Genomic DNA, 14,941 nt, shown 5'->3' with positions numbered 1-14,941 from the left:
TCTCTCTTTCTGTCTCCTCTTCATCTCTCCCTTCTGATCTCCAGTATGAGTACTTCAATGCAGTGTTGATCAATGAGGTGGACGAGGTGGGGAACAGCGTAGAGCTGGGAGGAGAGTTCATCCTGCAACCCAATGATCACTTCAACAACCTGTCAGTCAACCTCAGCCTCAGCGTGGTCCAGGTGCCCACCAACATGTATAACAAAGGTATGTTCACCGACTCAGTTTATGATAAAGGTGTGCAAAAAAGGTGAACGCCATCGCCCCTCAAGAACAGCTATTTTGCTGAACTGTTCGATAATGTGGGTAATTGAAATACCAATCTAAAAAACAATCATTGCTGTAAGTTTGCATCGATGTCCGCCTGTGTCAGGAGGAGGATTTGAGTTCATTAACTGTAACTCTGGATCATCCCCACCACACACTGACTCAATTAGCAGTTAAATAATCAGACATTCTGCTAATTTACCATCTACTCAAGTCCAACCAATGAAGTCATGGCCTTGTACAATGCTCAGTGGACAGAGTGAATGTCATGTCGGCTTAACCCAGCTACCAGAGGCAAAGAAATTATACGGCGAGAGAGGAAAAGAGGGAGAAAGTAAATGAGAAAGAAAGTAGGTTAAGTCAGACTGATGGAAGGTCTGAGCAACCGATTAATTACCGCTAGGTGGAAAAAAGAGAAAAAAGCAAGTGAGAGTGGCAGGAGAAAAGAGAATGAAATGGAAAGAAATTGAATGAAAGAGCTTGGAGAGTGAGGCTGGCAGGCTGGCAGGGAGAGGAAGAGTAATTTTGATTTGATTCACAGGCAAATGTGTAGAATTGCACACACACACACACACACACACACACACACACACACACACACACACACACACACACAGCTTTAAGAGTTTTAGATCTGCAGGCTTTGTTCACTGGCAGTGATAACTTGGATGTATTGGCTGGGACTGCAGGGAGCTCGTTGGTGGGCAAAAATCTGCTAAAGGAGACTGAGAGGATTGGCTTAAGGGCAGGAAACAGTTTGTGAACAATGCTTTAAAACTTTTGGAAACATTTTTAAATCACTCCTTTGGAATGCATTTGCAAAAGTTTGTATGGCTATTAATACGGCATTATCAGTACTGTGAACAGGGAGTCTTTAATATTTCATTCACTCGCTTTCAGCCAAGAAGTTAGCAGGTGTTCAGACAGAAAATAGCAGTGTGCGTTGGTGTGGGTGTGTTGCCACAGGTGCGGGTGAGAAGATGAAATATGATCGAGGAAGTCCAGGTTTAGCAGCGTTTCAGTGGACATGAAGGATGATGCCAGGACACTGCGTAGCAACATACTCTATAAAGCCTTCCTGATAGCATTAAAGGCATCTGCTTGTAATCTGTGCTTGAATGTATCTGATTAACAAATGCAATTGCAGGATGATGCTACATTGCGTTGCAGAGCAGGGATGAGACCTTTGTTCTAATGAAGGAAGACCCTGCATTCTTTTAAGCTATTCTTTGTCTACATATGGCTGTACCTTCCCCACACGTAGTAGCAAGTCACTGTCCTCCAGGCCTGTTTTTTATGGTGCTGAAGAGCCAGCTGTAGCTCGTGCACTTCATAAATGGTTTGGCGGCAGCGGAGATGAATCAGAGGTTAAATCCATGATAGCAGAGAGCTCCATGTCCCCGCAGATTAATCGCAGGAGGAACACATCACATCAAAACATCCATTTTCTAAACTCACATACCAACCAAAACACAACCCACACCATCAATACCTCATGATGCTACATGACAAGGACGTGTACCATGAACGCAGTGAAGCCGTGCGCACATCTGCAGCAGGTCGATATACGCTGATGTCCACACACTTACCTTTATACTGTCTGACATGAGGGAGTGTGAGCGTTTGCACTCGTATACACACCCATCATTTCTCACATCTTTCCTGTTCCTACTCATGCATCCTCGCTCCTCTTGTGCAAACCCACCTCCTTAATCATCTTAAGTAACTCAACAAGCGTGAACAAACAATAGCTCGCATGCATCCATGTCCGTCTATGTCTGTATGTTAATGTCTGTCTATCTGTGTGTGCGTGTGGTCATTTTACATTAATCTGTTTAGAAGTTCGGCCAGTCCCTCTGTCACACTCCTTTTAGCCAATTGGTATGAACAGTTAATCAGATGTCCTCTGGTGCATTACCAACCGTTCCACAAAATCTTGTGCAAGTCTGTGAATCCATTTGGATGTCATGCACATTTTTGTAAAAGGCCGCTGCCACTGTCATGCCCCCTTTCAGCCAATTGGCCTAACTAACCGACAGAGCAAGCTATAGAGCTGCTGGTCCCAGCTAATAAAGTGAAGTTAATTTCAGCTCAGATCATGTGGTAAACCTACATACTGTAGTTCTGCTTTCATCTGAGTACACGTGCATGTGTGAATGCATAGAATCATGGGAGCTCCTTTGATCAGATTGAATTAAGGAGTGCATTAGTTTAGATGAATTTAAATGACAGCTTAGGGGGGAAAGTAGAGCCCATACTCTCAGCCTCATCATGACGAGCTCAGATTGTAATAGACACTCAAACTGCACAAGAAGTGACTGTATTGTTGTGTAAATGGGGCCTGGATCAAATCCAACCTCTTCTCCACTCCACTCCATAGAGGTGGATGGGTGTTTACTATCAAGAGAGGGCTTTAGCGTGCTAGCTTCCAGAAGACTAATTCAATCATGGCTTATTGGCATGACTGTTGACAGCAGAACAATGTTGCCAGCATAGGAGATGATGTGAAATCTGTTATCTGCTTTTCTTTCTCTCTGTCCATTAGGTACTTGTCTGTCTGACTGTCTCCCGGTAATTTTCTGCCTGCCTTTCTGTCTGCCTTCCTGCCTTTCTTTTTTTATCTCTCTCTAAAGGCTTTTGTGTGTGTGTCTTACTGTACGACTGTGTCTGTCTGTTCATCCTTTTCCACTTCCATCTTCCCTGCCCTCCATCTGAACCAAGCAAAATTGTGGTGGTAAGCAGCTGTGATAAGCTTGGCTGTCTGGTCGCTAACCAGTTACATTCACCACTCCCTTGGCCTGTAAATTGAAAAGAAGCTTCAGTGATTGGATATGCCTGACCATATATCACAGTCAGTTTGGATAGGATTAGAAGCAAAAGCTATAACACATATTGTCTAGATGCACATGGGTGTACATGCAGAGACACATACTGTGTTACACATACACAAAGTACGCAAAGTCAGACTGCACTTCCAGCACAATGGGTTCTCTCAGCTGTTCATTTAACTAGTTGGTTTAAGGTGAGAGATTATCAAAATTAAATATAGGATCTCTGTCATGCTAGGTGTCTGTCTGTCTACTATTATTATTTATATTGCAATCAGTATAAGTTAATTATCAATTTATTCTCAGGTGATAACACACTAATGAAAACATGAATATTATGTTCAATTTATGCCATATTCTGACAGTAAATCCCCCTAAATCTTACTCACAGGTCCTTTAAGTCTGGTCGACTCACAGCTTCCACTTGATGTAAGTTGGCCAACTATCTGTGGCCACAGTGGGTTTGACACAAGCCACGGTGCAGTCACTGCAGTGAGAAAGCAGAAACTGCACAGCTAGAGTTTTCACGGCAGTAATATATTTCTCTGGCATAACATTTTGAACTTTGAAACAGCTGCCACAACATCAGATTCAGGTCTTTACTCGCTTTTGTTCCCACATTTTGTAGTACCGGATAGTCTGTCTAATACCGTCTCTCCCATTCATATTCTCTTTTATCTCTCTAATTATTTTTCTCTACTCCAATCTTTTCACTCTTTTTCACACTTTATCTGTTTCTCTGTGTAATGAAGAGGTTCTGATTGTTATCTGTGGGGGTGCAGTGTATGGAACAATATGAGTGGTTGAGCAGGCTCTAGAGAATGTCTGTTCCAACCTCCTGGACTGTAAAACAATGTTAACCTTTGTTATTGAAACAGTGTTTTTTCTTTCCTCTCCATGCTTGTCTTTATCCCTCCTTCTTTCTCCCCCTCAATCCTTAGACTCTGCAATTGTCAATGGAGTGTACTGGTCTGAGGCCTTGAATAAAGTGTTTGTGGATAACTTTGAGAGAGATCCATCACTCATATGGCAGTACTTTGGCAGTGCCAAAGGCTTTTTCAGGCAATACCCAGGTAAGTGTGTGTTTGTTTGTGAAAGTGGATTTGTGTTAGGTAGCAGGTGTGTGCGTGCGTGTGTGTTTGTAATTAAGTCGCTGTCTCCCTAAAGCAGAGCGAGGGGTGTGTGGGGAATCTTCAGTGACTGACAGCTAGAGACTGGAGGCTAACAGGGTGAGAGAGAGCAGGACGGGGGAGAGTAGATAGAAGAGGAGAGAGGGGGGGTGAGAGAGACAGGTGAGAGTCTGTAGAGATTAGAGAGTGGGTGAAGACGATGGGTAAAATTATCATTTTCAGGTGAAGTGGAATGAATAAGTAGTATAATTAAGAAAAGTAGCCTATGAATGAAATTGGTGAATAGATTTTCTATGTGGCACATGATATGAGAAAACAAATGGAAAGGCTTCATTCTTTACTTTTTATATTTTATCCTGCGTGTAATTATGCTTTTTAATGTCACACATCTCTAGTCTACATCTTCTACGTATTCTGTGCAGGTCTGAATGTCAAAAGGTCTTCTCACTGTCCGACTTTAGTTTTCTGACCTGGAGGCCTCCAAAGTCATCACTGCATGAAGAATCTCAGCTAAATTCATTGTATTGTATTCCTTTATCATAACGGTGTGTTTGGTGGATTATTCAGTGTCATCTGGAAATGGGAAGAGTTTCTACCAAGGAATGTTAGTGCTGCATTACCTTCACCTCCGTTGTACTGGGGTGGCCGCAGAAATCTCAAATATCTATCTGCATGGCCAGATACCACTAGAAGTACGTGAGAAAATACATATTATTGTAATTTGAGTGAACTGAATCTGTAAAAATGACATTCTGCAGGTGCAGAGGAAGTTTTAAAAAACATACGATGAATGCGTTTGAAAAAAAAAAAAAAAATCTGTTGTGACAGAAAAAAAGAAGCGTGCTTTGGCAGAAAGCCTTTAGGGCTCAAAGAACAGATTTCCTGGCTCCCTTTTTTTCTGTTTCAGCCAAGGTAACAGTTTGTTTTCCTCTCGTACCAATTATGCAGCTCTAGCACTATCGCAGTACCTTGTTTATCTTTGACTTGTGATGCTGACTGTGTCTGTTAAAGGGATCAAGTGGAAACCAGATGAACACGGGGTCATAGCTTTCGACTGCCGTAACAGGAAGTGGTACATCCAGGCTGCCACTTCGCCGAAGGACGTGGTCATCCTGGTTGATGTCAGCGGTAGCATGAAAGGCCTCAGGCTGACCATCGCAAGGCAGACTGTCTCCTCCATACTGGACACTCTTGGAGACGATGACTTTTTTAACATCATTGCTGTAAGTCCACGCAGATGTGTACACAGCTGTGGGGGGATGAGGGTACATAAACCACTTAACCTATATGTTTTTTTAGAGACACACACGCACAAACACACAGGCCCACATCCTCTCCTTAGATCAGAGGAAATTCTGGAACGAATCGGCTTTCTCTCCTGTCACACTCACAACCAATTAGCAGTCAACTGAATGAAGATTTGAATTGCAAAAGAGACAGTTGTGATTGGATCCCGCCTCAGGCTCCCAAACCATTGTTATCACATCTCAGTCTGATGAAGTGTGTGTGTGTGTGTGTGTGTGTGTGTGTGTGTGTGTGTGTGTGTGTGTGTGCGTGCGTGCGTGTGCGTGTGTGTGTGTGTGTGAGACCATGCACTTGCACATGTGTGTGTCTGATGCTATTTCACATCAAAATGTAGCTAGTGACTTTGCCAGCCTCCATTCTCTTTCTCTGCAGAACAAAGTCTTCATTATCATTTGATATCCTAATCATGTTGTTTTGAAGATTATTCTTTTGAAAAATAAAGAAAAAGAGGATTTGGACAATCAAGTGGAAACATATTGTTTTCTCCAAACACTCTTTAAAAAGATGCGTCATTTCGACTCATTAGTTTCTGCTTTCCTCTTCCAATTTGTGCCTCTTTTACTGTGTTACCTTCTATATACATGAAGGAATTTCTCTCGCAGAAGACAGGCAGTCGTGCAAAAAGTTGTTATGGATTTTGTCACAAATGTCTGCAGTGAGAGAAAAAGTCTATCTCACACGGTGAGAGGTTGTGCTTATGCATCTGTTTGTGTCTGTCTTGGTGTGTATGCACTGTACATACACACGTTTGGGCGAAATTGCTGGCTTTGGAGGAACACACTTCCATTCTCTTTCTTGGACTTTGAAGTCTAATTCATACTCATGCATTAAATGGTGAGTATTATCACAGAATGGCAGGCGCTGGGTACACTGTGTACTGTACAGCGTGTGCATATGTGTGTGTGTGTGTGTGTGTGTGTGTGTGTGTGTGTGTACTTTTCATCAAGATGAGTGAAATTTCTAACACCTTAACATTTTTAAACATTAGATTAAACATTTCTATATTCACAGTACATCTAAAATGACTAAAAATGATGATGTTAATTGGTCCTTTTGTGTTCTTTCAGTACAATGAGGAATTGCATTATGTGGAGCCGTGCTTAAATGGAACTCTGGTCCAAGCAGATGTCACCAACAAAGACGTAAGTCGCTCTTTCCTTGTCTCCTATTGTTTTCTCCTATTAGAGTCAATTAGAAATCATTGATGTTTTTTTTGTGACATAGGCTCTGCTTCAGGTGCAGTAGAAGAAAATTTAAAAAGGCTGTTTTTGCAGGTGATTTGCAACAGTAAAAAGTAATTTGAGGTTGGTATTATTATCTGAATAGGGACCACAGGGATATGCACAATGAAATTCTCGTACCAAAGTACTCTGAATTTAAAAATACAATAATCTAAAACCAAGCCATATACAATGTGAGGTTAAAAATGTAGTAGTAGTAATGTAAAAAGATGTCACTCACTTTATAGCATGGCCAGTAAGTAAGTACGTTTACCATAAAATATGAAAAACTATTTTAAAAATATGTACAATATCTTATTTAAATAGAAGAGCTTACAGTTTGTGCAGAAACGTGCAAAGAGACGTCATATGCAGTCTAGGCGTATATGAAATGTGCAAGTAATCCAGTAAAAGGTGTCATGCAAAAAGGGGCGCAGTCGTAGTCTCTGGCCTTGTTGATGAGGTCAGCTGCAATCAGCTGCCACTTTGCATTGTGGGTAATGTAGGTGCCAGGTTTTCACACATATAATATCTCCGGGCTGATAGATGTTTGAATACTTTTTTTTCTTTAAGATGGCCATTGCGAGTCTGACAGTATAATTTTTGAAATTATGGTTTGGATCTTCCTGAAGGCGGTGAGTGATTTAAATGTTACCACAGAATGTCGTTTGGACAGTGTTTGTATGTTTGAATGAGTTTATGTGTATGTATACTGATTGGACTGTTCGTACAAGATGATTTCATTAAAATGCACCCGTGAGAGTCCTTTCTATTACTGCGCCATGATTTTCTTCTTTATCTCTGAGTCTAAGCTCCTCTCTATTGCCTACAATATAGAGTCCAACTCCAGGTGCCCACTAAAACTCCATCTCTTCCAAATTCTTTTAAAGTCCATTTAGAAATTCAATTTATAAACGGTATTAAATTCAGTAACCTCTATTACCTCCAGTCCAGGCCAAACCTTTGGGAATGCAGCTCTTCACCAGCAGTTGCATGGACTGCTTTCCATGCACCACGTGCAAATACTGCACAATCGTGTGTGTTCATATCTGCGCGTATGCCTCTTAGTGTTTAAGTTAATTTATGTTTATTTCGAAGTGAGTGTACACTTTATGCATATGGATTAGCATTATGTGTTCAATTCCAGATGGTAGTTTAATGTTGTGTGAGTCAGCCAGCTAAGAGGGGAAGGCAGTCTGTGCCAGTAGATAAGGCTAATGTCTTTTACTTCGGTTGGGGGCAGGAAGTGACTGTCACACTGGAGACTTAAAGTTGCTGATTTGTCTTTCCAAAAATCTGTTATTTCATGCCCAAACATCAACTGGGTTATAAATACCTGTTGTCAAGCTTCCACTGGAGACACATTCATCTGTCTACATAACCAGTAGTTATCTGTCTAATTAGACTTGTCAGCGAGCATCTTGTCAGCAATCCATCCTGTCTGATTATTACTCATGTACATAATACTTCTAGGCTAATTTAACGCCTTAAAGTGAAGCGTTTCTGATTTTCAACCTTATCTCTGGGGCAGTCGTCTGAAATGTGGCCTGTTTCCAGTTATGTCACAGATGGACAGTCATCTAACTGATAACAGATGGAGCAACTAACTGAGTTTTAGTGGCTCACTTTTCTTTTCTCTTTTCTTCATTTCTGTTCACCTGCAAATTTTCAAATCCATTCCTGTTTTTGAAATGATTTGAGAAATAAACCTAACAAGATGATCAGCTAATGGCAGCAGAGCCATGGGTGATTATTTACATGCTACATGTTTGGAATCATATTTAATCATTGTTGATTTAATGTTGAAGCAGGCCTATCCCACTCATCACCACACAGTGCTCGCTGTTTTTACTCAGCGACAACTATTTTCCGCTCTCTTTTCCACGCATTTATGAGAATTGCACCTGCCCCCATGTTGAGATGTACAACTTGCCATAAAAAAATCAAAACCTCAGGCTTCAGCAAGCTGCAATTTAAGATATTTTTGTTCATTCATTATTACATCCCTGAGGCCAGGCTTCATTACGCTGACCGCTGTGATCATTTGTGAGTATAAAAAGTCTCTGCAGCAGTGAAGGATTTGATGTCCAATGTACATTTCAGAGCCTTGTGGTGCAGCACAAAAGGTTGAGCACATTCAGCATTGCATGTACACACACACGTTCTGAATCTGCCACTTAAAGTGCACGGCTGCACCAGGGATTGAACATAGCCCACTGTGCTGAGACAAATCACTTCGATCATATCCCACACACACACACACATACACACACACACACACACACACATTCACATGCAGTGGGTAAAGTTTGCTGTGCTCCAGGGTGCAGCCTTTTGTTGGAAGCGATTAACCTTTTTATCCACATCAAAGGAAAGGTTGTGTCTTTTTGCCATATGGGGGAGTTGTCAGAGACGCTGGAGGTTGTTTTTGTGCACAGATTTTTTTGTGTGTGTTGCTGGTGCTTACGCCGGTGGGTGTGTGTTGCATGTGTGCGCTCGTTCCCAAGCGAGCGAGCTCTGATATGGCCTTACTCTGCCTGGATCCCCTGCTGTGTGTTGAGAGACTTTTCTCCTCCCATCAGTAAGGAGCAGAAGACTGGAGGAGGTGAATGTAGAGTGAGTGAAAGGAAAAGGGTAGAAAAATAAGAGGCTGGGGAGATGATAATTTAGGTGGGGGTGTAGGTCTGGGGTGTTCCCAGACCCTAAGAAGTGAGAGTCATATATTGTGTGCGGGGCCTGTGTTTAAGAGGGTCGCTCACCTCCATGGGTGGAAATGTTTTTTGCAGGTAGCTGGATAGAGCCAACAGGAAATGCTTGAAATGCTAACAACTGCATCTAAACAGTTATAAATAGATTGAACTGGATAATGGGCTGTGTCCATCTGTGTGTGTGTGTGTGTGTGTGTGTGTGTGTGTGTGTGTGTGTGTGTGTGTGTGTGTGTGAATGGGTTTCACCTCCAGGCTGTTGCAAATAATGAGACATGCACATGAGACCTGTTGGGTTGCTGACATTAAACTCATCATTAATTGCCTCAGAGGTAACGTACCTTTTGTGACAGGATCACACCTGTGAACAGACACACACCTGCGTACACACTTAGCTGTCAGCCAAAAGGAAGTGGAGGGAAAACAGGTCATTTTAGTTCTTTCAGTCAGTGTGTGACACTTCGCTCCAAGACAATGTGGCAGTTTGCCGTAAAAAGTGGCTCACGGCTGAGTTAAAGAGCCCATTAGACCACCGGTGCGATCTCTGTTCACATACAAACGATGGTAAATCAAGTTCAGTGAATGTTTTTCTGTGTTATGAGTAAATTAAATCAATATCTTTGTGTTTTTATCATTTTACTGTTGCTGTGTCCTCTCTTTGCCTCCTTTTTTTTCCTCAGCAAAAATCAATAATGACCTCTATTTCTGTCTCCCTTTGTGTTCTGGCTTCTTGTCTCTGAGGTTGTAATGTTTCCCCAAACTTTATTTTCCCAGCATTTCCGGGAGCACCTCGACAAGCTGTTTGCTCAAGGCATTGGTATGTTAGACATCGCTCTGACTGAGGCCTTCAATCTTCTCAGTGACGTAAGTAATACACTCATGCATGATCACACACGGACACACGCACGCACGCGCACACACACACGGCAAAGAAACAGTTTTGTGCACAAAATTAATTAGTGCGCTGTAATTAATAGCTAAATCAACAGAATCATGCAGAAACGAAGTAAACAAGGCACTTGATGAGTCAGTTTACTGGTTCGACATCTCCTCATTATGAACAAGCAATTGATCAAACACACATGCACACGAACACACACGCATTTGTCGTCCTGTTCTGAATGCTCATATTTCAACAACATAAGTGTACACTACAATGACGAGTGTCTCCATTCCGCTTAATGACTCCTCTCTCTAATCTTTGCTTGTAATGCACTCTGAAGGTGGCTTGTAGCTTGTGTGCATCCATGTGTGTATAGGAGAGGGCCTGGTGGTATTATTCCATTAGCTTTTGCAACACAGTTAGCTTTCATGACAAGAAGGTAAGTACTGTGAAGACACGTTGCATTCTCTAACAGTGACTAGATGAGATGTGTGGTACTGTGCATTTTTGATAGAAGCAGATTTGACTTTTTTTTTACTTTGTTTTGTTTCTGTTCACCTGCCGTAACCTCCTTCTCTCTCCCTCTCTCTCTCTCTATCTCCAGTTCAATGAGACTGGGAGGGGTAGCGAGTGCAGCCAGGCCATTATGTTGGTGACAGATGGGGCAGTGGACACATATGATGCCATCTTTGCCAAGTATAACTGGCCAGAGAGGAAGGTAGTGTATTAAACACACACACGTCATTGTTGTGCCATTCTAGTTCTGTGACTGTTGTCAAATGAGGTCAGCTGAGCTCGATTTCCCATTACACCTCATTCACAACTTCATGAACCTGAAACCTGCCATCACAGTGGAGGAAGAGCAGTGGACTGATAGCCTCCTGTGACTATGGATCGCTGTCAGCGAAAAGAGTGAGGAGGAGGATGTTTCATAGGGTCAGGGGATTGATTACAAATTCTATACATTAGAAATACACTTTCTAGAGAAATTGTGAGCAAGAGGACTGAAAGAGAAAACAGGATCACTCTAAAACAAAGTGCATCAGTGTTTACCATATGGATACACAGTTTTTTTGTTGTCACATTTCAGAGCATGTTTTTGCCAAGTATTAGTATTTGGCTGAGTTGTTAGAGAAAGTTTTGGACAAGCAGAAGGTATTGAGCGGGCCCAGTAAGGGGTCCTTTCAGAGGGCTTTAAAACAGAGTTAAGTATGGCTCTGCTGTCTCTGAGGACTGAGCTGTCTCTCTGCTGTCCTGCAAGGTAATTGTGGTGCTCTTCTGACAGGCCATGAAATGAAATGGGAGGAGAGAGGAGATGGAGGGGAAGAAAAAGGGTTATTCTTAGGTAATTTTCTTCTGTAAAAGAAAGCCCAGAGGGTCTTCACCCTTAAAAGGTTGTGGATAGAAGTACTGTACTAAAGGCAATGGTAGATGCCCATACCATCAACACACGCTGCATATACATGCACACATGTGCCTGTAGAGGTATACATATTCATTTAATCCTGTATTTAAAGAAGTAGTCACATTTAGATTGGGATAAAAGAATAATAATAATAAAACTACCATCTACAGTTTAAGTACATTATAGACAGATCCACAGATAATTCACAGACACACATCTACATTTTCACCATTAAGAAAAGCATTAAGAAGTGCGATTGAAAATACACAAGTACAACCTTTTAATCTGTTCAAAGGAAATAAGAGAACATAACTTAGTGTGTTTTGTAATTTAGCAGCACAGTATTTGAACCCATTTAAACTAAGTTCAGTGTGAACAAGAGAGTGAACATATTGCCAAACTTTATATATATAAGACCAACTTGCTTCAGGTAAGTGTTGTGTCTGTTTTAGCATCTATTTCTTTGCATTAATATGGATGCCTATGTGTTATTATAAATGCTGCACTTGTATTGTTATGTGTTTCTGTGTGTCTGATGGTCCCTGTTTGCAGCCGGCGCCCCCCTTCTCACTCCCGCCTCAAGGCTGAACAACAGTGAGCGGAGAGGGGACAAGGCTGCTAGATAGTTCCATTTAGAAGAAGCCCCGCTGATAATAGAAGTCTTCGGTCTCTGTCACTCTCCCCACTGCTGCTGGTTTTTAATGGCTTCCTTCCAACCAGCCTTACAGCTTCACCACCATATAGCATCACACTGAGAATATACTGTAGGCATGCTTTGGAAAGGCTGAATGCAAATAAGTTGCTGGATATCTGCATGCAGATGGCCTTTATTCCAAAAAGCTATAGAGAAAAGATCATAAGATCGTAGAGAAAGCATTGGCATGAAAAACAGTATCTACTGATGAAAAGTCTAAACTGCTGAAAGACTTCAGATACATTCCATAATGACTTTTTCTTTTATGTTGAGCCAGTGATTATTTTCAGAGAGATACTGTCACAGTTTTCAGATAACTGCGTTTTGCAGATAAAGAACATTGCAGAAACTGTTTTGCATTTGTCTTTACTTTAGTAGCATGACATCAAAAAGCATAATATACATAATAAAAAAAATACAGAGAACTGAACATTTGTACAGCCAAAAACCATTGTGGTGATTTATTTAAGAACACTGACTTAGTGTAACTCAGGGCTCGTGTGTATTACTGATCCCAATAATTGAGTTAAAACAAGTAATCAAAGTATCACATTAACACACTCCCTGCCACACTCACACCTGGAACCTCACATGTGCATACCCATTCAAACAATATGTGCCCGCACATGTGCATGTATCTACAAACACACAACCTACACATGCATCTAAGCACATGTGAGCCTTAATCTCAGCAAGCTGAGCTCGAATGACATCTAATGATGCTCTTCCCAGTATGTTGCCCACTAGCATTAAAATTTTGTCTTAATCATGGTTCACGTTGTATTTTAGGTCATTGTTGTGTTACACAGAACAATATGGAGCAAGTAAGCACATTGAAACACAGAAGAAAAGCCCTCAGGCTCCAAACAAGCAGAGAATTATTAATTAAAGAGGACTTAGCATTTTCTCACATGTGTGTGATTATTTTGATTGATAATAATAATAGATAATAAGTTGCACTCTGCATACCTTTGGCCAAAGAGGACGTTCATCCACATCTTTGAACAGGAGCCAGATACAATCAAACCCAGAACGGTTCCTTGCTAATAAAATGTATATTTTCTGAGATGAGAAAAATGCAGTACATCCTTAATCCAGCAAGTGTGAGTGAGGTAATGAGTTTTTTTTTACAGTTCAGTCACATAAAGCAGCTTGCAGAAATACAACACAAGAAAATCTTAGTTGAATTTTGGCAGACTGGCACCCTCATGTACACTCTAAAATGGTCAATAATTAATGGCAATGAACTGGGAAACTCACCACCTTTTAAAGTGCCAAATAATACAATAGGAAAATCTGGACAACATATGGCATTGATTAGAACAGCAGTGGTGGTCGCCCTTGATTCAAACAGTTGACTATTTTCTGTCTGTAGTGGCGCCAAATTCCTTCAACCACCTGAGAGCATGTCCTGCTGGACTGTCCCCAGACACCTGATCTTCTGACAGATTGTCTGTGTTTGGCATGTGGACCATCCTCGGGGACAAAAACCTGGGTTGTGCCATTACTGTATTATAAAACTGGACATGTTGATGTTCCAACATGGCACAGATACATGCCAATTAAAGCTGATGACTGGGCACATGCACTGAAAAAGTTCTTCCGTCATTTTTGGCCCATAGCACACTCGTATCTCTCTCTAGCCAAGTCGACCGACTGCCTGCACACAAATGCCATGAAATGTCATTTATTCATATGGGTCTAGGCCAGTGTACAATATATTGCATCTAATGGTTTTCTTTGTAATACAGCAAAGAGTCTTTCTGGGCCAAAGCGGCTCACATGATTTGCAATTTAGACAGTGGCCAGGTTGCCAAAATCACTGCACAGGCCAGCACTGATTGTGGCCGCTTGCTTTGTGCCCATAGCCACAACCGTGGGCCATGTTGCAAAGGCAAGGGGAAGCTAGACAGCCCTGCCAACTGATGAACGATGCTGCATGCTGTCTGGTCCTTTTCAGCATTGGCTGACCTTGACAGTGAAGGTACAGAAAAACTTTGAAATGAGCTACATGTACTTCCCTTCAGGAGATTGACATGCTGGGCCACACAAAACCTTGCCCATGCCTGCTTGCGCCCTGTCCTTACTGCACTGCCCATAACTTATCTGTCGCCACCATTTGGCAGTGCATCATGAGGACACAGTACCTGTCATTTGCCATCATTGTTTCTGTTGTCCCACTAGTGAGGGGCTAACCATAATTACCTGGAGACTACTCTGCAGCACTGCAGCCTGTGAGGGAGACTCCTTGGGCTCAGTCCTACAAACAAGAGGCACATTTGCACATGTGTAGTAGGGCCAGAAGAACAATCAACACTGGTAATACCATCAGCCCTGGGAGACAGAGAAACAGTTTCCATAAGGCCTTGGCTCCCAACCTGAATTGTGAGAGGTAGTATCTGCCTCTTTCATGTGAGGGTCAGTAGTGCAACCTGGGAATCCACCACTAGGCCCGCAAACCGTGTCCTCTGAAAAGGCTTCAGCCTGCTCTTGGCCCAGTTAAG

At 41.9% G+C, this 14,941-nt stretch overlaps 1 protein-coding gene across 2 annotated transcripts in view; it reads left to right on the top strand.

Moving 5' to 3' along the window:
- Nucleotides 1-14,941, top strand: part of cacna2d3a (calcium channel, voltage-dependent, alpha 2/delta subunit 3a) — a 111,472-nt gene that overhangs the window by 49,697 nt on the left and 46,834 nt on the right. For both annotated transcript variants that reach the window (XM_076741241.1, XM_076741240.1), the window contains exons 5-10: nucleotides 45-207; nucleotides 4,037-4,168; nucleotides 5,237-5,448; nucleotides 6,598-6,672; nucleotides 10,230-10,319; nucleotides 10,943-11,056. In XM_076741241.1, coding sequence (XP_076597356.1) covers nucleotides 45-207; nucleotides 4,037-4,168; nucleotides 5,237-5,448; nucleotides 6,598-6,672; nucleotides 10,230-10,319; nucleotides 10,943-11,056 — 786 coding nt within the window. The remainder of the gene's footprint in view (nucleotides 1-44; nucleotides 208-4,036; nucleotides 4,169-5,236; nucleotides 5,449-6,597; nucleotides 6,673-10,229; nucleotides 10,320-10,942; nucleotides 11,057-14,941) is intronic.

Source organism: Chaetodon auriga, chromosome 10, assembly GCF_051107435.1.
Source record: "Chaetodon auriga isolate fChaAug3 chromosome 10, fChaAug3.hap1, whole genome shotgun sequence".
NCBI lineage: Eukaryota > Metazoa > Chordata > Actinopteri > Chaetodontiformes > Chaetodontidae > Chaetodon > Chaetodon auriga.
This window is presented reverse-complemented; position numbering and strand designations above follow the sequence as displayed.